Here is a 24,975-nt window from a genome sequence, read left to right on the forward strand (position 1 = left end):
GTTTTCTGGCTGCTTACAAACTTTGTGCATTACCACCATCAACTGGACGGACATGTAATTCAGAAATTAATGTCCTATATATCTTCAATCTTAAAATAACTAAATTAAATACACGCACACACACACACACACCCACACACATACTAAATGTGTGCGTGTGTGTGTGTGTATGTGTGTGTGTGTGCTAACCTCAGCTAATTTTGTATCTTTCAAATATTTAACAAGTCCTACAATTATATCCTGTGACTGATGTTTCCTTAATAAATTAACCATCATTACTGAACTCTCCATTACCCTTTCCAGTTCTTTCCTCTCTTTTATATATTTTCTACATTAAATCAACAGATGTTCTTCTCTTTCTGTTTCCCCACAATTGGAACAATCAAATGATGGATGTTTTCCTATTTATTAAACCACTATTTAAACTAGTATGCCCAATTCTCAACCTGTTAATCCATATTTCCTCTCTCCTATTCATTATACTACTATATATAGTAGTATATATACTACTATATATAGTATATATAGTAGTATATACTATATAGTATATACTATATATACTATATAGTATATATGTATTTTATTACATAAAATACAGAAGAACCTCCTTCTGTATTTTATGTAAATGCCTTCCTTTTTCTTCTAAATTACATCTCTCTTGCCATATATTATTTATTTTATCTTTAATAATTACCTTTATTTCTGCTCTACTTAGTGGGACATCTCATTCCATTTATCTTGCCTTAACTGCTTCTTTAGCCAACTTATCTACTTTTTCATTACTTTTTCACATTCCTTTTTGTGCTGGAATCCATGTGAATTGAGTACTTATTTTTTGTTGCTTTATACCATATATCAAATAACTAACTTCATCTAAAAGATCTTGATGGCTTTCAGATTTTCCACAGATAATACTAGTTAGGCAAGATGTTGAATCTGAACAGATAACTACCTTACTGGGTTTTACCCCCACCACCCATTGCAACACCAAAATAATTGCCAACGTTTCTGCTGAAAAAATTGATAAATTATCTGTTGTTCTTCTTTTCATAAAAACTTTTTGATTCAGAATATAAACTGCTACTCCTGTTTTACCATTTTCCTCTTTAGATGCATATGTTTGTGTCATTTTGTGTCATTTTTTTAGGGAACACAAAGCCGTAGCAAAGACAAGGGGATAATGCATCGAAATGACAGTTATACAGATTTCAAAATAAATAAGTTTACAAGGAGCAGAAGAACTAGGGGATAATAGATAATTATCTAGAATTAGAGTTTTTTTTTTACTGCTACTTTATTGGAAATATGAGTCAAGTGGACAACATGAATCAAGTATGTACGAAAACTTGGGAGCTGAGGTTTAACGCATTTGTTTTATTTAGATGAAGTTGAAAGGAAAAATAATATTTTACGTTTTTTTAAGAGAACTGCTCATAATAAACGGAAGTAACCTTATACGTTTTTAGACGTGATGTTCTTATGATCCAGAAGGTGGCGGTAAAGCAACAATGTGGATACCGACATTCATAGAAGAAGAAGACGGTCCACCTTCTGTTGTTGAATGTGCTAGTGTTTTTCTGTAAAAAAAAAAAAAAAATGCATTCGGTGTGTTTAATGTTTCCCGCTAAAGAAACATTCAAAGAGTTTAAAGAAATAACCGTCAAGTCGGAGGAAGAGATGGATGATCAGCGCAGACTGCTGGATTTCTCCCGGATTCCCCGGATAATCTTACATCGAATAGGTAGGAAACACCAGCGATTGGATGACGGTTAAAGTATAAATATCTGAACCTTTCTTTATCAGGATCTTTTTAGTAACTGATCCCCTCCCATATAATCGTTTTTAACAGGAAATTGGACGCAGGCCTCACAGTTGTACTGTTAAAACCGTTAACTTTTGGGAAAAGAAAATGGAGCCAGTGGTGCTAAGCTGAGATCTCGGCTGTGCTTTATTTTTCTTTCTTTTTTCACTGCTTTCTCTCCTTGTAATTACAGACTAGCATTTGAAAACACAAGCAATAGAACTATACACGGCTAGATCAAATAATAATAATAATAATAATAATAATAATAATAATAATAATAATAAGAAGAAGAAGAATTAAAGCATTAGAAATGCTAGAATTAGTAATAAATACAAAATAAATAATTCATATCATGTAAAAAAGAAGAAGGAAACACGAAGAAATGCATTTTGAAGCGTTTTGTAGCGGATTCTGTGTTTTTCCTCTGTCTCTTTTATCTGCTCACACACACATTGCTGCATGGTTACATAACCATATCACATCAGACTGGTGACAGTCACACATAAACAAAATGAAACTGCAATGTATTGTCTCATTCCTGATGGGTTGAAGCCGCGATGCTTCGGAGTGATTTGCCATAAAACAGCAATTCTCACACCAATCAGTGTTGTAATTTCTGAATAGACATTAATTCCTACGTTTTGTTGTGTAATATGTGTAGAAAGAATGAAAATTGAGCGAGTAATCACAGCAATTCTCACAAAGTTAAAGTGAGCACTCTAACAACTGAATAATTCCATCATTGGAGATAAAATATGAAAATAATATGCATTCAGTTAAAGCAGCATTTTATGAAAATGGTAAAGGATATGAAAACCTGAAACGTGCAGAAGTAGCCGAAGGTTATGACAACATTTTAAATTTTGAATGGCATTTCTAGCTGAAAACATGTGAAGGTAGTTAGCTGTGAAAGAGTGACTGCAGAATTTGGTGGAATTTCTGACGTTTTCCAGTCATTCCAATGGTGCCAAAATATGCATTAAAAGTTTAATATTTCATAATTTGTTGAAGATAATATGTACCAAAAGATACAATCGCATTGTCCCGAATGACCAGAACATCGTAAAAGCGGAGTGGTTGAAACAGAACAAACATTTTTGGAGTAGCAAGGCAAAAAATTAGCATCTGGAATAATAAAAGACAAAGAATAAAGAGAAAGAACATTTCAATATTGTGAATGCTTAACAGTACTGACACAATAAGAAGACATAAATATTTGATATTTGCCTGCCTCGACTCTTGAATTTCAGGTGTCTGGTGATTTTAATGTCAAACAATACAATTCTTCTCCAATTTACTTGTAACTTATTTTTCGTTTTTTTTTTTTTCCAGACCACCAACAGCATAACATTTATATGAGGGAGCAAAGTAACCAGGACAGGAGCTCCTCTCTGAAACAGGAAGAGCCAGAACATCTGCAGATAAAAGAAGAACAAGATGATCTAGAACATCAGGAGATAAAAGAAGAACAAGATGATCTAAAACATCAGCAGATAAAAGTGGAAGAGAAAGTTTACAATCAGGACGAAGAACAGCACACACTACAAAAACAAGAGACTGATACCTGCATGGTGGTTCCTGTTGATGAACAAACATCCCACACTGAATCAGAACCAAAGAGGATCCAAGTCATCTTCCAGGAAGCTGCTGAAGCTGAGAACCAAAATCAGGAAAAGAGCAATCCTAATGACTTTGGAGCAAAGAGAGACGGAGAGAAGGAACAAAAGAGGCATCAGAAAATCGAACAACATGGTGATGGTTCAAAACAAAAAGGTCAGGAAAACCTTCCTCAAAGTAGTGACTTGGCTAAAAATACATCAACTACCACATGCCAGAGGCCTTACTCATGTTGGAAATGTTTCATTCGAAAAGATAATTTTAATTGTAACATGACAGATCACAAAGGTCAGAAACCTTTTTTATGCGTTATTTGTGGAAAAGGTTTCAGTTATACAAGTGAACTTAATGTTCACATGAGAGTTCATACAGGTGAAAAGCCATTTTCATGTGAGAACTGCGGAAGAAGGTTCAGTAGACAAAATAATCTAACTGTTCACATGAGAGTTCATACAGGAGAGAAGCCATTTTCATGTGTGACCTGTGGAAAAGGTTTTAGTCTAAAGCAGCATTTAGCTATGCACATGATGGGTCACACAGGCGAAAAGCCCTTTTTGTGTGTGACTTGTGGCAAACATTTCACTACAAAAAATTCTTTGACTATTCACGTGAGAAGGCACACAGGTGAGAAGCCTTTTCAGTGTAAGACCTGTGGAGAATGCTTTATTGATCAGTATTCTTTGACTATTCACACGAGGATTCACACAATGTTGAAGCCATTCTCATGTGTGAGCTGTGAAAAAAGTTTTTCTCAAAGAAAGCACTTAACCAAGCACATGATCACTCACACAGGCGAAAAGCCTTTTTCATGTGCGAGCTGTGGAAAATGTTTCAGTCAAAAGTGTACTTTGAGTCGTCACTTAATGATTCATGCAGGCGAGAAACCTTTTCAGTGTCTGACTTGTGGAAAAAGTTTCAATCAGAAGTGTAGTTTAACTGATCACATGACAGTTCACACAGGTGAGAAGTCTTTTTCATGTTTAACCTGTGGAAAAGATTTCAGTCGGCGACATGGTTTAACTCGGCACATGAGAAGCCACAGATGAGACACATGGTTGCCATGGAGACACTTTAAATGAGTAAAAATTACTGTAGTACAAAATTAGCAAGCTTGAGTATACTTAGCATACTTGAGTAAAAGGCACATAGTTCTTTTTTCACACTAGTGGGTTATTGGGTATTTAGTAATTATAATGTGAAAATTGAATTAAAGTAGTTGGAAAAAAGTCTATTTTGTCATTGTTTTTTCCCACAAAGCCACAAGACAAGGATCAAGCCTCCTGTGGCAACCTTTTATTGGTGGTTTGCTTGCTGCAGATCTGCACATAATCACATGTTGTAAAGACAGCTCAGGCATAAGGATAGTGTTAGTAGTTCATATGATGAGTGTATGAATAGATGGATTTTATATTGATTTAATTGTTGGAAGAGATAAATGTTGCGTCTCCAGTCACCAGAAATTGCACCCATTTCTGAACCTGACAGACATTTTTTTGTGAGATCTTGAATCATTTTGTTGGATTTCTTTAACAATATTACACAAGAAGGCAGTGGGTGTCAGGAGTGCTTTGAAATAAAACACAGCTTTGAATCTAATGGCAATTGTCTCTAATTTTGTTACTTTTCTTGTCTTCTTTCTAATAAATGTCAGCAGTCTGTCCCAGCAGAAGCTTTTCTCTGCAAGTATAAGTGGATGTAAACGACTGATGGATGGTGCATTTATTGTTTTTTACCCCCCTTTTTCTGTACCATCGACTGGTGAAGTAAATACAAAACTCCAGCAGAGGGCGCTGTTAATCTCGCATCTTGATGTTCTGAAAGATTTTATTATTCCTGGACTGTGTAGATTACTGTTTTTTGGTTGTTGTATTTTTTTTGTAAAATTTGGTTTAATGTGCTCATTTTACGATTTACCTTTTCAAATTAACAAGAGCTGAGTTTAATCTGGGCCTCTGAATATACATCAGTCTTTCTAAAAGTAAAATATACTAATATGTTGTACACCTGGTAATAATAGTCATATCAATTAATAAATTGTAGTCCAGTGAGGCAGTTCCATGAATTTGTATCACAATAGTTACAGTAGTGATTGACTGACTTATGTGGGTTTTTCTTGTTTACATAAAGATTGCCAAATAAAAGGTTTTGTGGAAACTTTTCAGTTTAAGCTCCTTCTTTTCCTGATTTTATCTGTTTACAGATCACATGTTAGTTGGTGGCAGCATAAATGTTATAGAGTGCTGTGAAAACCTGTTCACATCCATGCAGTTTACTTGTTTTTGATTTTATTTGTCACACTTTAATGTTCCAGATGATTAATACCAGATAAAAATAACTTAAAGATACAAAAATGCTGTATTTAAAATATTTTATTTATTACAGGGGGAAAACGCTATCCTAGTCAGTCCTGTGTTTGGTAGCAGCAACTGCAGTAATGAATGTTTTACACCATTTTGAATAATTTTTGTCCCATTCTTCTATGTGTTTACTGAGTTGGAATAATAGATTAACTTGAAATCAGAGGTTTACATACAACAAATGAGCTAAAAACATAAACGTTTTTCTCACGGTCTGAAGTTAAATCACAACAAAATTCTCCTGTTTTTGAAAATAAAAATAAATCTATGATGTGGTTCAGACGTGATAGTCGTAATAACCAGAAGGTGGCGGTAATCCGACAATATGGATGCCAACAGTCGAAAAAGAAGAAGAAAAAAAGAAGGAGACGGCGGCCCATGATCTCTTTGATGAACTTGTTTTTTGTAAAAACATGTCCTAAGTCAAGCTTCAACGAGAAATTCACAGAGTTTAAAAAACAACCGTGAAGTCGGATTATAGAGATGGATGATCAGCGCAGACTGCTGGATTTCTCCCGGACTCCCCGGATAATCTTACACCGGATAGGTAGGAAACACCAGCGATTGGATGCAGGCTAAGGACTAAATGTATGAATATTTCGGTAGGAGGATCATTTTAGTAACTGATCCGTACAAATGTTTTTTAACAGGCAAATGAACGCAACATCAAATGAACGTTCTACCAGCAACGGCTTATTCTGTAAAAAGAAAATAGAGAAACTGGTTCTAAAGACCTCAGCTGTGTTTTCTTTTTTATTATTATAGTTTTTTGACCATGTAAAATCATACACTATCATTTGAAGGAACATAACAATGTGAGGCTGATGAAGTAAGCAATGAGGAACAATAACAGTAATGGAAGTAGTAATTCTTAAAATGTAATTAGAATTCGTACAGCATACAAAATAAAAAATATCTCATAATAATAAATCAGTGATTCTTGAGAATAGGGACAAAACGGGTCCTATGGATAAAGCACAAAATTTGAATAAAATATACACAAAATATAATTTTTTCAAAAAACTGACCTGGGTCATGTGAGCACAACAATGTATATTTTCCAGGTATTTTTTTGAATATGTTTTTATTTTAAACATTGTAGTCGGTGGATGATGCCTGTAAAAGCCCTTGTCCAGGAGCAGAACTCCATCCATCCATCCATTTTCTTGCACCCTTTTTCCCTCAGTGGGGTCGGGAGGGGTGCTGGTGCCCATCTCCAGCCAACGTTTCGGGCGAGAGGCGGGGTCACCCTGGACAGGTCGCCAGTCTGTCGCAGGGCAACACAGAGACACACAACCATGCACACACACACTCACACCTAGGGACAATTTGGAGAGGCCAATTAACCTGACAGTCATGTTTTTGGACTGTGGGAGGAAACCGGAGTACCCGGAGAAAACCCACGCATGCACAGGGAGAACATGCAAACTCCATGCAGAAAGACCCCAGGCCGGGAATCGAACCCAGAACCTTCTTGCTGCAAGGCAACAGCTCTACCAACTGCGCCACTGTGCAGCCGGAGCAGAACTCAATACATTATAATAGTTTAAAACAATTAAAGAAATACTCAAATTATATATTATGACAATTAAGTATAACTAGTCATAAAAAATAATTCAAAAAGTATCAATAAATTGAATTAAAAATAATTTTTATATATTTTCCAACTGCATTGAAATTTGTCCCTAGTTTTTGTCAACAACGTCAGGAATGAAAAGAATGTAAAAAATCAGGCATTATTGGGGGCACCAGAACTTCTGAGGACCCCATGACCACTTCCTTTCTCTTCCTTTGCTAAGAGGGCTAGTTAGCTCCGGTTAGCTTATGTTATTCTTTAGTTTTTTTCTTCTTTTTATTCCTAAGTTTTTTGTCACAACCATGATGTGTCAACACCATAACTGACAATTTACAAAACTTTTATGAAATTTTGTGAAATAAAAACTTAATTTTGGTAAAATGTAAAGATTTCATGGACCTGATGAGCTACAATATGGCCTCCTTCAGAATTACATCATATAAATGGAGATAATTTGGCTTTTTGTCAACTCCATCAGAGTTTTTGTGACTCTTTCAGTAAAATTGTTGTCAAATCTCACTTAAATGTGCAATTAATGAATTTTAATGTATTTTACATAAATTGCATTACTTCACATGTATCAAGTTTTTCTTTTTACTCACTAGTTTGTCATCACCTTCAGTTCTGTGTCAACTCCGTCATGAAGTGTCAACTCTGTCAGATGGACTTTTTGTTGTTTTTTGTTTAAATATTTATTTAAACAAATATTTAAACAATATTTAAATATTTACGCATTTTGTCTGCAAAATGCGTAAAAATATCACTAATAGGGTCATTAAAAATTATTTTTTATTTATTTTTGTCAGATGGTGATGACAGCGTTCTAGGTCAGGTCGATTAAAAATGTAATTTAAAAAAAAATGTTGCAACTGGGAGCATGTACCTTAGCATCTTTATATTTCCAAAACATTATTTGTCATATTTGCATACATCAGGTTGAGAAATAACAAAAAAAAAATTATGGGAAAATTAAAACCCATTTTGTCCCTATTCTCAAGAATCACTGAAATAATTTAATAATAATTAATATAAAATAAAATACTAAACCAAAAAAATTGCAGTACAAATGCTGTAAACTGAATATTTTTTGGCGAAAGAAATGTAAGAAATAAACAAAATCAGCAGAACAAAGCAAAAATAATCTGCAAAACATACAAAAAAAACTGAGTCACTGTAAAATTCGGGGCTAAGGAGCCTCAGAAATCTGTGTAGGACATTCCTCACAAAGCTAAAATGTCGGCTCATTTGCTGAAGAGTGGAATTAGTTAAAGCTCACAGGGAGTCAGATCAGAGTGTGTGTTATAGTTAGCTAGTGGTCAATGTTTCATTGATTATGGTTCAAAAGCAACTCTAAACAGATCAACAGATCATCATCATCCTTCTCTTAACAGTGAAGATGCTGTTGCAATAAAGATAAACACATGGATGAGTTTCTCTAGATCTCGCTGAGACAAAAGTCCTTTATTTCTGGAGATGTTCTTCAGGTGATAGAAGGCCGACTTTGTGACTGTCTTAATGTGGCTCTGAAGGTTCAGGTCACAGTCCATCACTACTCCCAGGTTTCAGGCCTGATCACTGGTTTTCAGTTGTGATAACTGAAGCTGTGCACTGACTCTAGATCTATAGCTCTAGATCGTTCCTCTTTAGGTCCAAAAATAATAACTTCAGTTTTGCTTCTGTTCAGCTGGAGAAAGTTTTGGCTCATCCACACATTTATCTGTTCTAAACATCTATTCAGTGATTGAATGGTTCAGAGTCACCTGGTGACATCGTGATGTAGACCTGTGCATCATCTGCGTAGTTATGGTAGCTAATATTATTTCCTATTGTAAACTGAGCTAGTGGGAGCATATAAATATTGAATAAGAGGGGTCCTTGGACTGAACCTTGGGGTACCCCACATGTGACCTTTGACCTCTCCGATGAGAAGTTACCTGTTGAAACGTGTCTGTGTCTCTCTCTATGTAATGCATTGTCATCGATGCCTCGATACTTTGGGGTGATTTCCCAGAAAATTGCAAGTCCTTCATCAATGAGTGTTACATTCTCTGAATCCAGACACAAATTAATGTTTTGTTGTATAATATGTGTAGAAAGAGTGAAAATTGAGTGAGTCCTAATAATTGGTTTGGAGACTCGAAGAATTTTCAATTTTAGAGTGATGACTCCAGCAGTTGAATAATTCAGTCACTGGTAGGGCTGTAGTGATACAATAATCTCATGATACAATACACAATAATTCTGCTCACGAAACAATATATATTGCGATATTCAGCGAGCGATACAATTCAATACACTTTTGCAATTTTTTGAAAGATTTTAGAGGGTCAGAGTGATTTTGGTGACATTTTGTGACTGTTATAGAGTTGGATTGAATTAATTTAACTGAAAACTGATTAAAACCACTAACTACACAATGCCTGGCTCTGGTTGGACATGGACATGGACTTAAAGTCGACAGCTGGACAAAATGAATCAAATAAGTGGTGAGAAAACATGTTTCTTTTAATTGAAACAGTACAAACTGTAGCTTACATGCATTTGTAAAGTAAATAAAGTGCACCAAGTACCTGCTCTGAATAGTTTGATACCTTTTTAACCATGACACTTAACATCTGAAGGAATCACACTAAGCCTGATGACCTAATCACTCTCCCGGCGAAGCAAGCAGTGAGTGAACAAGGTGACAGTTGGATGTTATGATACTTGCAGATAAATATCGATTTTTTTTCTAGGAAAGAAAATATCGATATATATCGCAAAAATCAGTATTATTACACAGCCCTAATCACTGGATTACATTGTAAAGAGGAAATATTCATGCAACAAAGATGTTGAAGCAAGATTTTACAAAAACTGTAAAAGATATGAAAAAGCTGAAAATTTCAGAAACAACTAAAGGTTATAACTACATCTTTAACTTTCAATGCGGTTTCTCAGTGAAAACATGTGGAGATGGTTTGCTGTGAGATGGTGTCAAGTGTTTGTTAATGTCTTTGTAAACCAATAAAATTCTGCTCCCATTTACTAAAAATTTACAATAACTTTGTTTTTGTGTTTTTCTTGTCCAGACCACCTACAGTATGATATTTATAAGGAGGAGCTATGTAAGCAGGAGAGGAGATCCACTCTGGACCAGGAGGAGTTAGAACCTCTACAGGTGAAACAAGAACAGGAAGAACCAGACGATCAGCAGATAAAAGAAGAGCAGGAGGATCTAGAACATCAGCAGATAAAAGTGGAAGAGAAAGAAGTTTACTGCAGTCAGGATGAAGAACAACTTCCATTAAAACAGGAGACTGATTTCTTCATGTCAATTCCTGTTTATGAGCAAACAAACCAAACGGAATCAGAACCAAATAGGACCGAAGTCATCTTTCAAAAAGCTAAGAACCAAAATCAGGAAAGAAGAAATCATAAAGACTTTGGTGCAAAAAGAGATGAAGAGGAGAAACAAAAAAAGAGGCATCAGGAAACCAGACAGCATGGTGACGGTTCAAATCGAAATAGTGACTTAACTAAAAAGATAGCAAGTAACACTTGCGAGAGACCTTTCTCATGTAGAAAAGGTTTCAGCCAAAAAGATAACTTAAAACACCTCATGAGAGATCAGATAACTGAGAGGCTTTTTCTATGCATGAATTGTGGAAAAGGTTTTAGTCGTGAAAGTGATCTAACTATTCACATGAGGATTCACACTGGTGAGAAGGTATTTCCATGTACTGCTTGTGGCAAGAATTTCAGTACAAAAGGTTCTTCGAATGCTCACATGAGAAGGCACACAGGTGAGAAGCCTTATTTATGCATTGATTGTGGAAAATGTTTCAGTTGTAAAAGTGATCAAACTCTTCACATGAGAATTCATACAGGTGAGAAGCCTTTTATTTGTGTTAATTGTGGAAAAGGTTTCCGTAGTAATAGTGATTTAACTGTTCACATGAGAGTTCATACGGGAGAGAAGCCTTTTCAATGCATTACGTGTGGCAAACATTTCATCACAAAATCTCAACTGATTATTCACACAAGAAGGCACACAGGCGAGAAGCCTTTTCAGTGTAAGACCTGTGGGAAAAGATTTATCGATCAATATTCTTTGAATGTTCACACAAGAAATCATGCTGCATTAAAGCCATTTTCTTGTGTGAACTGTGGAAAAAGCTTTTGTCAGAAACACAACTTAACTCGACACATGATGATTCATGCAGGCGAGAGGCCTTTTCAGTGTTTGACATGCGGGAAAGGTTTCAATCAAAAATGCAGCTTAACTGATCACATGACAATTCACACAGGTGAGAAGCCTTTTTCATGCCTAACATGTGGAAAATGTTTCAGTCTGAGACGTGGATTAACTAAACACATGAGAAGCCACACAGATGATTAGCATGGTTGCCATGGAGACATTTTAACTGGGTAAAAATCGAATGCACTCTAGTCGAAAGTAAGTCACCTAAAACAAACTTGAGTAAAATGTATGTTTTCCAAGACCAATTGGTTATCAGGTATTTAGTCATCTTGATCTCAACTAAAATAAATTACTAGAAAAATACAAAACAAAACAAGCAAAAAATAAAATAAAAATTGCACTGGTGAAATAAAAGCAAAACTCCAGCAGAGGGAGCTGGTAATCTCTCATCTTTGTGTTCAGAAAGGAGATTTGTTTGTTTCTGGATAATTTTTCTATGACATCTGGATGTTCATCATCTCACCATTTGCCCAATCAAATGAACAGAAGCTGAGCTTAATCTGTACTTCTGAATGTAAGTCAGTCTTGTTAAAGGTAAATGATACTCAAACAATTGTTCTCTATCTGATTACACCATTTGCTGTGTTGTACACAGAGTAATAACAGTAAATAACTGCAGTCCAGTGAAGCAGCTCCATGCATTTATAACTCAATTACTTAGTGATTAATTGTTGACTGATTTAGATGTTTTCTTAAAATTGTTTACAAAAGATTGACAAATAAAAGGTTTTGTGGAAACTTTTCAGTGTTGATTCATTTAACTGATTTTATCCATTTATGGTTCACATTAGTAGGTGGCAGCATTCATTAGTTAGAGGGTAATAAAGTGATGAGAAACAATGTTCACCTCCATACAGATTTAAATTCCTTAACACAAAATTAAGGAATTGCAACGGCCTGATTGAAGTTCTAACTCGGATGGGTTATGCTAACAAATGAGACTGCACAAACTACAACCTACACATCTGTGACAATAAAACTCATTTAAAATAAGTAAAACTTGGACCACAAATAAAAAAGGAAAACGGGAAGCCGAGCAACATTCAGGTAAACATGGGGAATGCTAAACCTGTAGCGATGCTTTTGAGAGGATTTCCTCATAACCAAATCAAGATATTTTGTACAATTCCAATCTTTTCACCCCCCAAAAATCCAATTTATTCAGATAAGTGTTCAATTGTTGTCAAAGCATTTGCAGTCTAAATGGTCGTGTCATATTTATCTGACTTTTATGTCGTTGATGTGAGACATGTCTTAATGTTGCACCAGAAAACGTGGTGAATCAGTGGCTGAAAATTGTGACTTTGAATTTATGAAAGACGTCCGTATCACTAGAGCACATCATATCACGATCCCAGCAATTACATCTCTGACTGGAAGCATGTTGATATTAGTTATGGTTAACTTCCTTCATGTTATGGAGTAAAGTCATCTGTATAGCACATTTCAACAACAAGGCAATTCAAAGTGCGTTGCATCGTAAAATCACAAAAACTACAGTCATAGAAAACACAGTCAACAACTGGAACATAACATTTTTCTTGTGGCATTATTTCACATCAGCATGTTTATCAGTGTTTCATTTATAATGTTTCAAAAGCAACTTGAAACAGGTGTGTTTTAAGTCTGGATTTAAAGGCACTCAGTGTTTCAGCTGTTTTACAGTTTTCATAAAGTTTGTTCCAGATTGTGGTGTATAGAAGCCCAGCTTTGTAACTGTCTTTATGTGGCTCTGAAGGTTCAGGTCAGAGTTCATCACTACTCCTAGGTTTCGGACCTGATCGCTGGTTTTTAGCTATAATTAGTAGTATGAACAACCACACAAAAAATTTGGATTTCAGCGAAAATTGAAATGGAGTCTATTGTGTGAACACAGTCTCTACATTAAGATGGTTTTTCCTTCATGATAGTCACGTTTGATTGCAGTATTTTCCTCAAAAAGTTGAAAAAGAGGTTCATGAAGCCACATTCCCCACACTGGACACACCAATAAGATATCCAGATTTCTCTAAGCCCTTATTATTATCCAACGTGGCCCAGATGTTGCTCAGGCCAGCATGAAAGGGGATTTAGCGTTGCTAATTATTCTGGTTGGTGGGCACCAAAGTGGCTTCAGGCTGGATGAGTTGATGGAGACAGACACAATAAGCTTCAGTTTCATATCAGCTGACCCTGGATCGGTTTCATGCACTGATCCCGACTGGTATGTCTGTAATTCATCCCGTTGATGGCGATCTGAGAGATGAAGCCTATTACTGTGCTGGCACACGCTCAGACTCACCAAGGTCTGGCTGAACCTCGTCCAGATAACTTTTAAAGATCAGTTTGCCGGGATCCTGACGGCTAATAACTAAATTCCTGACTTTAATGAAAAACACAATCAGGAGGACATGTCCCAAATGTGGACATTCTGTTATTGTTGTGGGACATCCAGTGTGAGGAGTTTGACCTTTGTCCCCCCCAGTCAGTTTGGTGAAAACCAAAAAGGTTCTGCTAAAGAGACAACTTTTATAAAATAATTTTTGTTGTGTTGCGATTTGTCCCGACCAATCGGCAACCACACAGATATGATGTCATCAAAAAGTACCAGGTTGGTGTTCTTTGACTTTCAACTAAAGCCGGTACAAGAAGAAAGTTTGGTTTGTACTAGTGAAGTAATTTCCATCAAGCCGTATTGGAGCAAAACATCACGGAAAACTGGGATTTTGCAGAAACCGCAAAGCTGAAATCCGTAAAGCTCAGAGGAAATCCAGAGAACATGCAAAGGAAAAACATGTCATGTCTGGCTGTGCTAACTTTTGTCTGCTTCTGTTTGAGGTAAATCCAGTTTGAGATAAATATTTCCTGGCTTTCCTTCGCTGTACTCTGAGGAAAGGTTGGTATCATGGTAATTATTTTCACCAACAACCCGGTTTCGAGGGAGAAATGTTCCCTACAGTCATCCTCTGTTCAGCGAACATCCGTCCTCCTGTGGGACAACCCCAGACAGACATAGGATCAAGAAATGGATGGATGAAAGGATGGATGGACTGATTAATGGATGGAAGCTCTATAAACATGTAAATCTGACCTTACAGTGTTTCAAAGCTACTGCGTTGGCTGAATGAAGCTGGGCTGCTTTAAAAAGCTTCTTCGCCTGTTCAGTCAACTCTCCTTTTACACAGAAAGACGTTTTCAGACAGAAGAGGCTTTGATACACAAATACCACACAACCCTTGCAGAGAAAAAAACCCTTTACCTGCCCACCGCCCCTTGTAAGCCCCCTTTGCAACTATTATCACTCTGCGTGTCTGTGAGAGGGGAGGTGGGAATCTCCAGGGACTGAATCCATTTTACCCAAAGTGTTTCCATTACGGCAGCAGACCCATACATACATATGCGCCTACGTTTTCTGTGTCCCTCAAAGCAGAAACAACATCTTTACATGCTGTTAAATGTCATATCAATACAGAATATCATCTTTTAGCCACTTTTTTAGTCATAAGTAGCTCCACAGAACAGAGAAGATTGAAAAATGTTCAAACGAAAGCAGAGAAATTCCTCAGAGATTGGCGGCAGGTTTCTGATAACAGAGATACTGAGGCTTATTAAAGTTTGGGTGACCACATTAAAACCTGAGTGAACTAACCCCAGTTTTACCCGCATGTTGTCCGATTTGTGAGGGGATTGTGATACGTGAAACTTTTTTTTTTTTGTTAAAATGACGAAAAAAGTTGGACCCTGAAGTTGGGAATAACCCTGGAAAGTCCCCTAAAGTTGGAATCCTTACTTGGAGAGGGAACTCACCTACTTTGATTTTTTTATTTCAACATAACTGGACTACAAATGGCAATGGGTCATTTTTGCCAAATTCATGTCAAGGGCGAAGTCTTGGAGCACCAAGTCTCTAAAGACTGAAATTAACATCCCTATATTAGGTGCATATAATCTTGTCATCTAAAACCACAGAATTGCTGTAGATTATTGACTTAAATAATTTCATTACGTCTCATTTAACACATGAAGAGTTGACACTGTCCTTATTCTGAAAAGTTTAACCTAAACAAAAACTACACTAAAAAAAACTCAAAAGCATTTTTGGTCCAGTTTCTAGTCCATATATCTTAGTACATTTGAAATAAGACAAAACTTTCAGGTAACTTTTCAACAAAAGATAGGAGCTTGTTTTGAGTCGATTATTTCTTAATATTGATGAAGTAATACTAGTTCGATTGGCAGATAATTTCACTTATAACAAAACATTTTTCCCATGTTATAAGTGAAACATAGGCAAATGGAGCTACTACTTTTTCAAAAATATTAAGGAATCATCTACTCAAAACAAGCTCCTATATCTTGCTTAAAAGTTACTTGTAAGTTAGTTTTGTCTTGTTTCAAATGCACTAAGATATTTGCACTTGAAACTAGATCAAAAATACCTGGAAGCAACTTTATAAGTATCTAAGCTGATTTGTTTTTTTGGTCTGGAAATGGTGCTGTGAGTCTGCAGGCTTGATGATCAACATGCTCATTTGTGTGTATCTGGTCACATGCAGTGGAAGCAGCTTAAACGTAGGAACCGACATTCCTGCACATCTGTGCCAGCTGAGACTTTAGCTGGTGACCTTTCAGCCAACAAGACCAACCGACCACCAGACCCAACGTGCCAACGCCTCGTGTTCGATTACACACAGCGCAGAGCAGCGTAATGCTATCTGCGTGTGTTGCTAATCGCAGTTAGCCCTGTGACTGAGCATTTTAAATCCGCCTTGACGTGACATCATGAACTGGACTTCTGAGGTAAATCAGAGAACTGAAGGGAGATTATTGGAGGTAAAATAATCCCACCAATTTGGTTAAATGTGAATAATGTTGGATTGTGTTTGCAACTGAAAATAAAGAAATACTGACAAAAAGAGGACAAGGGCCTGTATACGCTAAGCTGTATATTTGGTGGTCTGTTCAGAAACAGACGGGTTTCAACAACAATGACCACCTTCTCTGGTCAGAACTGCGGGTCCGATCTGAGCTGGCCTCCGTCTATACAGCATCGGGTCCGCAGTGGATCTGGTTCCTGGTGAGGCATTGTTGTTCTGCTCTGATTGTTCTTCAGGTTCTATCAGAGGATCTGAGTCGGTGAAACTCCATCTGCAGGAGTCCACACTGAGCGTGTTTGTTTCGGGGGGGATTCCCTGAACTGTGGGGACGCCAGGAAATTCCACGGACACTGTGGCTGTGTGCGCTGCCCTTCAATTGTTCTTAGGACAGCTCTGTGTTTGCATTTAGCTTTGATGTGCTGCAACACCACGAAAATGTCTTTATTTTTTATAAATTATTAGCTTATACTACAATGGAAAGTCTGTTTTGCCCTTTAATCAGTGCTACTTTCCTAGTTTGCTGTTATATTGACAGGTTTGTTTGCAAATCAAAACTGTACTCAGGTATAAGTTTGAAATCATAAAAATGATGAATTTATATAAAAATGTGAGAGTCTTCTTTTGGTAATAATAAGGCTCACTGCATAGATGGATAATAAATAGTTCATGGACATGTTATTAATTTCACTCCAAAGACTTTATGAATCATTATAACTGTTTATTATGCATTTATTAAGGAGAAAGAGAATAAATCCACTGGTTTGTTGCGAAATAGTGAGCCAAATCGTTTCATGTATTTTATCTAGAGTTACTATATGAAACATTTAAGACCACCTTGTAAGCACAATAAGCATTTGTAAAATAATATTTTAGCATAAAATCTCTTTCTCAAGCTTAATTGAGAAAGAGATTAAGCTTGAGAAATAAGCAGTTATTAATTATTTATAAAGTGTTTATAGATTAACCGACTAATGATTTAATAGCCATCTATATGGGGAGACTTATTGTAAAGTGGTACCTTCTTTCTGTAGTTCCTGAAATGAAGTCAGACACAGATAATGAAGAGCCTAAATTTTAACATCTTCTTCAGATCCTTATGCTAGCACCAACACAGAAACTTGAAACTCACTCCCACACGCTAAAACACACATACATAATATACTCACACACACACACACACACACACACACACACACACACACACACACACACACACACACACACACACACACAAAGAGGCACACACGTTGGTCCGTCCTCTCCCTGGATGACATTTAGGCCGATATATAAACCGCTGGCAGAGACTCAGAGTCAGAAGATTCTGCAGTGCAATACTGAAGTACTGTAACGCTTTCCTGTCGCTACCTGAGCTGCTCAGCTGCCAGCCTGCCTGTCGCACCATCAGGGACCCATCTGACCTCAAAGCATCATGCTCACCAGGTACGTTGGAGCTCTGTTTATTTTCGTCATGGTAGGGGACTGTACTGTAGAGATTTATAGAGGAAACGCAGGTCCAAATAAGGAGGAGGGTCTGGAAAAATTTATTTCAGAGAAATTTCTTGTCTCCAGTTCTTTGTAAACTTTAAGTCCAGTTTATAAATGTCTGTTTTTGATATAATCAAACAGCTTTCTTCTGCCTTTCTATGCTCACTTCTTCACTGTAACATTGTAGACTCTCAATTGGACTTACTGTTTTTGTCAAACTGTTAAACATCTAACTGGTCTAGTTATACATTTTTGTCATGTTTGATCCTTATGAATAAAAGTTAAAGCTTCCATAAATGTCCAGCAGCAGAAGAAAATCTCCTCCTCAGCCTAAACGCTGTGCTTGTGTTGCAGGAAAGTTATTCTTCTGTTCTCTCTGTTTTTCCTGCTTGTAAAGGGAGACTTTGACACCAGTGGTAAGACTATATCCCGTTTAATTAAAGATCTAATCTAAAAATCACCTCTGTTCAAATTACATTTGTGTTCAATGATGCTGTTTTATGATTTCAGATGTGGGAAGTCAAGCCATATCAACAGGTAACAATCATCCAAATGTCTCTCATCATAATGTAAACCAAAACCGTAATGACATGTCCTTAAAATGTTTATGTCTAACATTTTTTTATGTTAGATAAAGATTCGTTGTCTGATGAAGCTCCAACAGGTCAGTAACAAACTGTTGACCCAAATAATCTTGAAACTTCTGGATATTTCAGTCAATTCTTATTAAAAATGTAAATGAATGAAAATACTGATATAAAACCAAGCATAAACTTTAAAGTTTGAAAATGTGACTAGGGTTTAAATCTTGATCAAACTATTCCAGTTTCTTCTAATAATGTTGATCTTTCCAGACAGTGAATCACTTGTTTACGACAACTTGAATAAACAGTTGTGTGTCATCAGCATATCGACGAATCTTCCATCAAAGTGAATGACAGTATCATATTTAAACATATATATAGAATATATTCTTCTTATTCTAAAAAAGTTATAAAGTTTGTTTCCTTTAAATCACTGCTAAATGAAGCAGCATAAAAAGATACAAACTATTACAAGATGGAAAAAGAATGACATAAATGATTTTTTTTTAGTTGAGGACTGTTCACAAACACGTTGTTTGCAAATTAATGAGCTTGTTGCCAATTAGCGCCCCTGCAGTCCACAGTGCAACACCAGTGTTAAGCCGACAGAAAATATTTCTTCTCAACTTCTGTTCTTGACGTTTCAGAGAGCATGAACGTTGTCTCTCCTGATCAGCCTGGTAAGACTCATTTGATCTGTGATTATAAATGAATATGTGAAAACAAAGACGTTTCAACCTATCAGCTCTGTCTTGATGTCGTACAACAAGATGGAACCAAAAGTGTGTTGTTATTACTATTATTTTGTTTCTTCAGCTAAAAGATCCCATTCAGGGATTCAAAAAAGGAAGCAGCTCTGAATGTAATCAGGTTTATTAAAAGAAGGCTTAAGGAAAATAAACCAGGTTAATACCAAATATTTTAAGATGTTAAAACTGAATCTGATTGACTGTAAATTCAGCAATTTCAGCTATAAAGTTAAAATCACTGTTTTCACATGAACCACGTTGTTCTGCTATAACTAGGCTCAGTCAGACTGCAGTTTAACTCTCATTTAGAGCTGGTAATAAACATATGACTATTTAAATATAAGTGTTTTCCTTTTCTTTAAAGTTTGAAATATAAATGCCATGGACGGTTAACATCAGTGATGAAGAAATCGGCTTTGGAGTTTTTTGTCTTTTTAAACATGAAAAACTTTGTTGTTCTTTGGTAAACCAGAGAAAACAATAGCATTTAAAAATAAATAAAAAAAACTTCAATATCATTTAAACTAGGGGTGCTTTCACACTGCAGTCTGAAGTGACCCAATTCCGATTTATTTTTTCCAGGGCTGTTCACACTGCCAGTAAATGCGACCTGTATGAGTTCTGCAGTGTGAACGGGCAAACGACCTAAAAGTGTCCCGCATGCGCAGCAGAGGACGCAATAGCGTCAGCGTTCTTAGTGTTCTGCCAACCGCCATAAGAAGAAGAAGAGCTCAGTGTTTGCTGAAGTAAACATGGAGGCTAACGGTGGAGCTTAGCTTACGTATTTGAAGTTGTTGTCTGGCCGGAGCAGCACATTAACAACTTAATCCTCATATAGTTCGTCATGGTTGTTGATTTTCTTCCCACTTGCGCGTATCAGGCAGAATAGTGAGCTTTGCTGAGAAACAGTGACGTTCAGTTCGGATGAATGCAACATGGACGTTAAGTCGCATTTGAATCGGATACGTATCGGATATGGGTCACATTCGAAAAAGAATCCGACCTGTGTTGTTCACACTGCCATGAAAAGATCAGATACAGGTCGCATTACGTCAAAAAAATCGGAATTGAGTCATTCAGGCTGCAGTGTGAACGAACCCTAGGATAGCAAACTCAGGCATCTGTGTAGCAACTGAGTGTTAGAAATGTTGAAAAGTTCTTTGCTTTTGTTTTTGCCAGTTATTCTGCCTAGTTTTGTAAAAGATGCTCAGATTTGTTAAAAACATTTATTTCCTCATGATAGCTGAATCTGGGCTCTAAACAGCAAGTTTAAAGACATGATTAAACATTTCTGCTTTTGGGTCTGGAGCAGAAATCCAAAATAATATTTATTATTTTTCTAAGAAAAAAGTTGAGCAGGTCACGAATTTCCACCCTAAAAGAAAAGCAATAATAAATCATAAGGAATTTCTACACAGTTTGAATAAGAAACTGAGCTGTTCAGAAATAAAAACTTATGCTTAAAGTGTGTTTATTAGATTTTATTCACTAAGATAAAAAGTAGGAACACTAAAATGATTTTAAAAAAATAATAAATCTGCATGAAAATCAAATAAAAAAAAAGTAAATTTCCACTAAAAGATGTTGCATTAAAATCAGAGTTCAGATGACCATGTTGCCGCTAACAGCCAGATTTTTAAAAAAGCTTTAAATTTGAGTATAAATTAACATAAATATAAATATTTTCTCTCTTGAGTCTATAAAGTAAATTGATTGGTGAACATTTTCAGCTTTATATAAACAAATGTAACCATTTTTTGCAGATGAATCCCAGTATTATGGAGGAGGACCATCAGGTAGGAAACATGTTGATTAAAATGGTTTTAAAACAACAACTGTGACATTATTAGGGCTGTTGTAAACGATTATTTTAGTAATCGAGTAATCTATAGATTTTTCTTACGATTAATCGAGTAATCGGATAAAAACAATTATGAAATAAAATATTGGTAAATCTTCCATAACACCAGTGTTACTGTCGGATATCAACATCAGTCTATTTTTTCCACATTTGAGCTTCCCTACCAGTTACTTTTTTGTAGACCGGGGGAGCAATACGGGATATTTACGGCTCCTCCGTTCAGAAACTCATCTACCAGCCATGTTCCGCCTCCCGTTTGTTCAGACCGGGATGATATAAGTTTTTTGTGCGGTTCGTCCGTAAAGCTGCTCTTACCCTGTAAGCATCAACCCTCAGCCGCCCGCCGTGTTCAGTCTCTCCGCTCACCTGTATAAATCCTCCTCAGCTTCTTCCCGCCGTTCAACCAGCAGCTCCGGAGCAGAAAGGCTGCCGAACTCCCGGCATCGCGCCGGTCATTTTAAGGATGTTTATTGGTCCCACAAAAACGATGAAAACCCAGAATTATCACCAATCAGTAAAATCCCCGCAGGCCGAACTTGAAGATTGGACATTATGCCGCCAACACGTAGCTTCCGTCAACAACTCAGAGGCGGAAGTCAGAGCTCCGCTCAACGCAAATAATGTTCCGGCTGAAACACGGTGCACTAAATGATAAAACATAAATTAACGAAGCTTCGAGGCAGGTCAATTTTCCTCGAGGAATTTTAATAATCGAGGTACTCGAATCACTCGAGGAATCGTTTCAGCCCTAGACATTATTGTTAAACAAGTGAGCGCTTTGTTCTTTCACTCCTTTACCACTTCGTGCCTTTTTAGTTTTGGTCCAAAAACAATGAGTTTTGTTGCCAAGTGAATTTTCTTTACGTTCTTTGAATGCCAATGATTTAGGTACATTTATAATCATAGTTTGATTCAGAAATAATACGTATCAATAATCATAATAGTTGATCTGCCTAAAGGGAGATCAGAAAATAAATGGAAAAAAAGGTGCAATGCAACGTTTTCAGAAAATAGTAAACAATTAAATTGAGTTAAAAGTCACATTTGAGCCTTTTTATGAAAGTTTCTCCCATCATTCCTCAAAAATAATCAACTGAAATAGATACAAACTGATAACACGTACAAAAATGTTTTGTTTTTTTTCATAGACAAGAAACAGAAGTTAAAAATTATGAAATGGCAAAATTTAGGTGCAAACTGTACGTTCAACTAACCAAGAGTCCTAATTGATTATTCACCAGTTCATCTGTTTGTTTTCTTGTTTCTCTGGTTTCAGACACCAGCAGCACCAGTTCAGAGACAGCAGACAGTAAGACCCTTTAAACATGAACATATTTACACTCAGATGATCTATACATCCAACTAGAGTCCTATGATTATATTCACCATCTTAGAGTTTCAACTGGATCAATTTATTCAGTGTATTTCTGTTGTTTAGCTCCTGCAGCAGAGCAAGTTGCAGCTCCTGGTACAAAAGACTTTCCTGTGTTTTTATTTGAAAATATTTAACATAAATAAAATATTACACCTGTGTTAAGTGTTTATATAACTATATGATTTAACCGTTTCAGAGCCTGCTGCAGCCGCTCCAAGCAGTGCAGAGGAAGAGGATGGTGAGGAAGACATGCACTGAACACGGGCTGCTATAAACTGCCCTCCACTCTCTAAATATCAACTTTAATCTGTAAAAATATTTTGCCATTGAACGAGGGCACACAGTGTAACATATAAGCAATAAAAAATTATAGTTTGAACAAAATCAGAAAAAAATATTTATACTTTTATGCACTAACACAGGAGAGGTTTTGTGTGTAAAATATATTTAGAATATTGTCATCTTCCTAAAAATAATGGCCTCAGTCATTTTTTGGAAAAAAAAAAAAAAAAAAAATCGCCACCTCTGTTTTTCCAGAAGATGATTTAGGCAAGAATAAATAAATAATTAACTTTTGATTTATTATTAATTATTATACATTTTGTTTTACAAAAAACTCACTTGTGGCAACAAATGATGCCATTATCTATTTGAAAAAAAAAAAAATCACCACATCTTTTTGCCAAAAGATGATTTAGGCAGAAAAAAATCACTTTTGGCAAAATTGTCGACATTATTTTTATTATTTTTGAAAAAAAAAGAAAGAAAAAAAAAACAAGAAGCAAAACACAAAAGAATACTTTTGGCAACAAATGACGCCATTATTACTTTAAAAAAAGAAATCACCAACCTTTTGTCGCCAAAAGATTATTTAGTAAAAAAAAAAAAAACAAACAAAAAAACACTTTTGGCAAAAAACGTTGGCATTACTTTAGGAAGGTGGCGACAAATCACTATATTTTTACATTGAAATATTTAAATTCATCAGCCGTGTTATTTATTTTCTTGCAGAAGATGAAGGTAACGACTCCGACGAAGGAGCAAAGAAAAAGCTCAGCTCTCGTTCAGCAAAACCTCCAAGCCCCGCCCACAGCAACCAGAGCCCCGCCCACATGGTCCAGATCCCCGCCCTCCCGCCTCAGCCAGTCGCCCCCCAGCCAAAAACATTGCAGAGGACCCGGTCGTCCAAGAGACGGTCCAGAACCAACCGCCGTCAGACACAATAAAACGTGTAATGTACCCGAACAGATCCACTCAGAAACCGTGACGCTGTTTTGAACAGGAAAGAGGAAAAACACTTTGGTGCTTTGGTTTATTTTCACCTTCAGTCTCGAAAGTTAAAAGCTGAAACCAACAGTTTGATTGGACAAACGCAGACCTCAGTCAGACAGACGCTTCGGGAACAAGCATGCCGTTTCAATCACAGCTGTGAAACATGAATTGATTAATATTTTTAATTTTTTATGTGTTTTAATGCATTTGAAGCTGATAGTAACTGAAGATGATCTATATAATTACAAAAGATGCTTTGTGACACTTTAAATTCTAAATTAGGGCTTTTTGTCGCAGAGACTCTCTGGCCTCTGACGTGTTTTTATCTTATGCGTAAGGATTTTGGCCTCTGGACTTCAGCAGACCTCAGAGTATTAAATCTGCTCCGTTTCGTGATTTTGTTTTTATTATTCTTGTAAACGTTTGTGAAACAGTTAAACACGTCGCTTCTGTTGTTCCATGCATCATATTTTACTAAGGTTAAACGAAGCTCCTTTGCCTGTCAGAACCAAATATTACGCGCTGCAAAATGAACGCATTGAAGAATAAGATGTAATAAATATCAGATTAATGTATGTTGTGTCTTTTCTTTTTTAAAGGAAAACACCGATTTGCTTGCTTTTTGTCCCAGTTTTAACGGATCCTTCAGGAAAGTTTGACTCTGAACCTCATGATGTGGAAATCAGGACGGTGTAACCGAACTTTTCTCCCCAAGGAAACGGTTTTCTCCTCGACCACGAATATTCATGTTCATATTCAAACATATGAACACAGAAACAAAAATACGCTTGATTGATTCCAGATGTGATGCCAAAAAAAACCCCCACATGGTTTCCAAGTTATTGACAAAATTTGTCAATACAAAAGAATATTCTTTACACCTTCCTGGTAATATAATGCATGATGCATGAAAAACGCCTAGAAAAAATAGCTTTTCTAAAATGACTGTAGCATTTTAAAACTTTTCTAAATTCCTCCAGATTTGCTGCAGACTCCTGGGTTTGAAATCCTAGAATTTCTCTTGAGTTTTTACTGATTCATCCCTCAGACTAAAACATGGATGTTTAGCTAACTGGATGCTCTATATTGATGTTTGTTTGTTTGTTTTTGTTTTGCGCCTGTTTGGAAGCTTGTTTTTCAAGTTAATGTTGACGTTAATAATCCTAAAACCAAATCTGATAATTAGTTTCAAAGTT

General features: G+C 36.3%; 3 protein-coding genes across 5 annotated transcripts in view; all 3 read left to right on the plus strand.

The window, feature by feature from the left end:
- LOC103472602 (uncharacterized) overlaps positions 1-5,575 on the plus strand; it is an 80,745-nt gene extending 75,170 nt beyond the window's left edge. For 2 of the 3 annotated variants that reach the window (XM_081612511.1, XM_081612512.1), the window contains one exon: positions 3,137-5,575. In XM_081612511.1, coding sequence (XP_081468637.1) covers positions 3,137-4,467 — 1,331 coding nt within the window. In that variant the 3' untranslated portion in view covers positions 4,468-5,575. Of the gene's footprint in view, positions 1-866; positions 1,742-3,136 lie in introns of those variants that run through there. The other variant, XM_081612510.1, reaches the window with a different exon arrangement.
- Positions 5,576-5,987: 412 nt separating this feature from the next.
- On the plus strand, positions 5,988-12,339 carry LOC103472653 (uncharacterized). The gene is made up of 2 exons (XM_081612525.1): positions 5,988-6,325; positions 10,426-12,339. The coding sequence occupies exons 1-2, from the start codon at positions 6,262-6,264 to the stop codon at positions 11,733-11,735; spliced, it is 1,374 nt and encodes a 457-aa protein (XP_081468651.1). The 5' UTR covers positions 5,988-6,261; the 3' UTR covers positions 11,736-12,339.
- Positions 12,340-17,750: 5,411 nt separating this feature from the next.
- On the plus strand, positions 17,751-24,354 carry LOC103472603 (uncharacterized). Its single transcript, XM_081612552.1, has 10 exons — positions 17,751-17,893; positions 18,293-18,354; positions 18,449-18,475; positions 18,570-18,602; positions 19,170-19,202; positions 21,035-21,067; positions 22,409-22,441; positions 22,571-22,600; positions 22,704-22,745; positions 23,519-24,354. The coding sequence occupies exons 1-10, from the start codon at positions 17,883-17,885 to the stop codon at positions 23,731-23,733; spliced, it is 519 nt and encodes a 172-aa protein (XP_081468678.1). The 5' UTR covers positions 17,751-17,882; the 3' UTR covers positions 23,734-24,354.
- Positions 24,355-24,975: the final 621 nt, after the last annotated feature.

The sequence above is a fragment of the Poecilia reticulata genome, chromosome 11 (assembly GCF_904066995.2).
Source record: "Poecilia reticulata chromosome 11, P_reticulata-male-v2, whole genome shotgun sequence".
In the NCBI taxonomy this organism is placed as follows: Eukaryota; Metazoa; Chordata; class Actinopteri; order Cyprinodontiformes; family Poeciliidae; genus Poecilia; species Poecilia reticulata.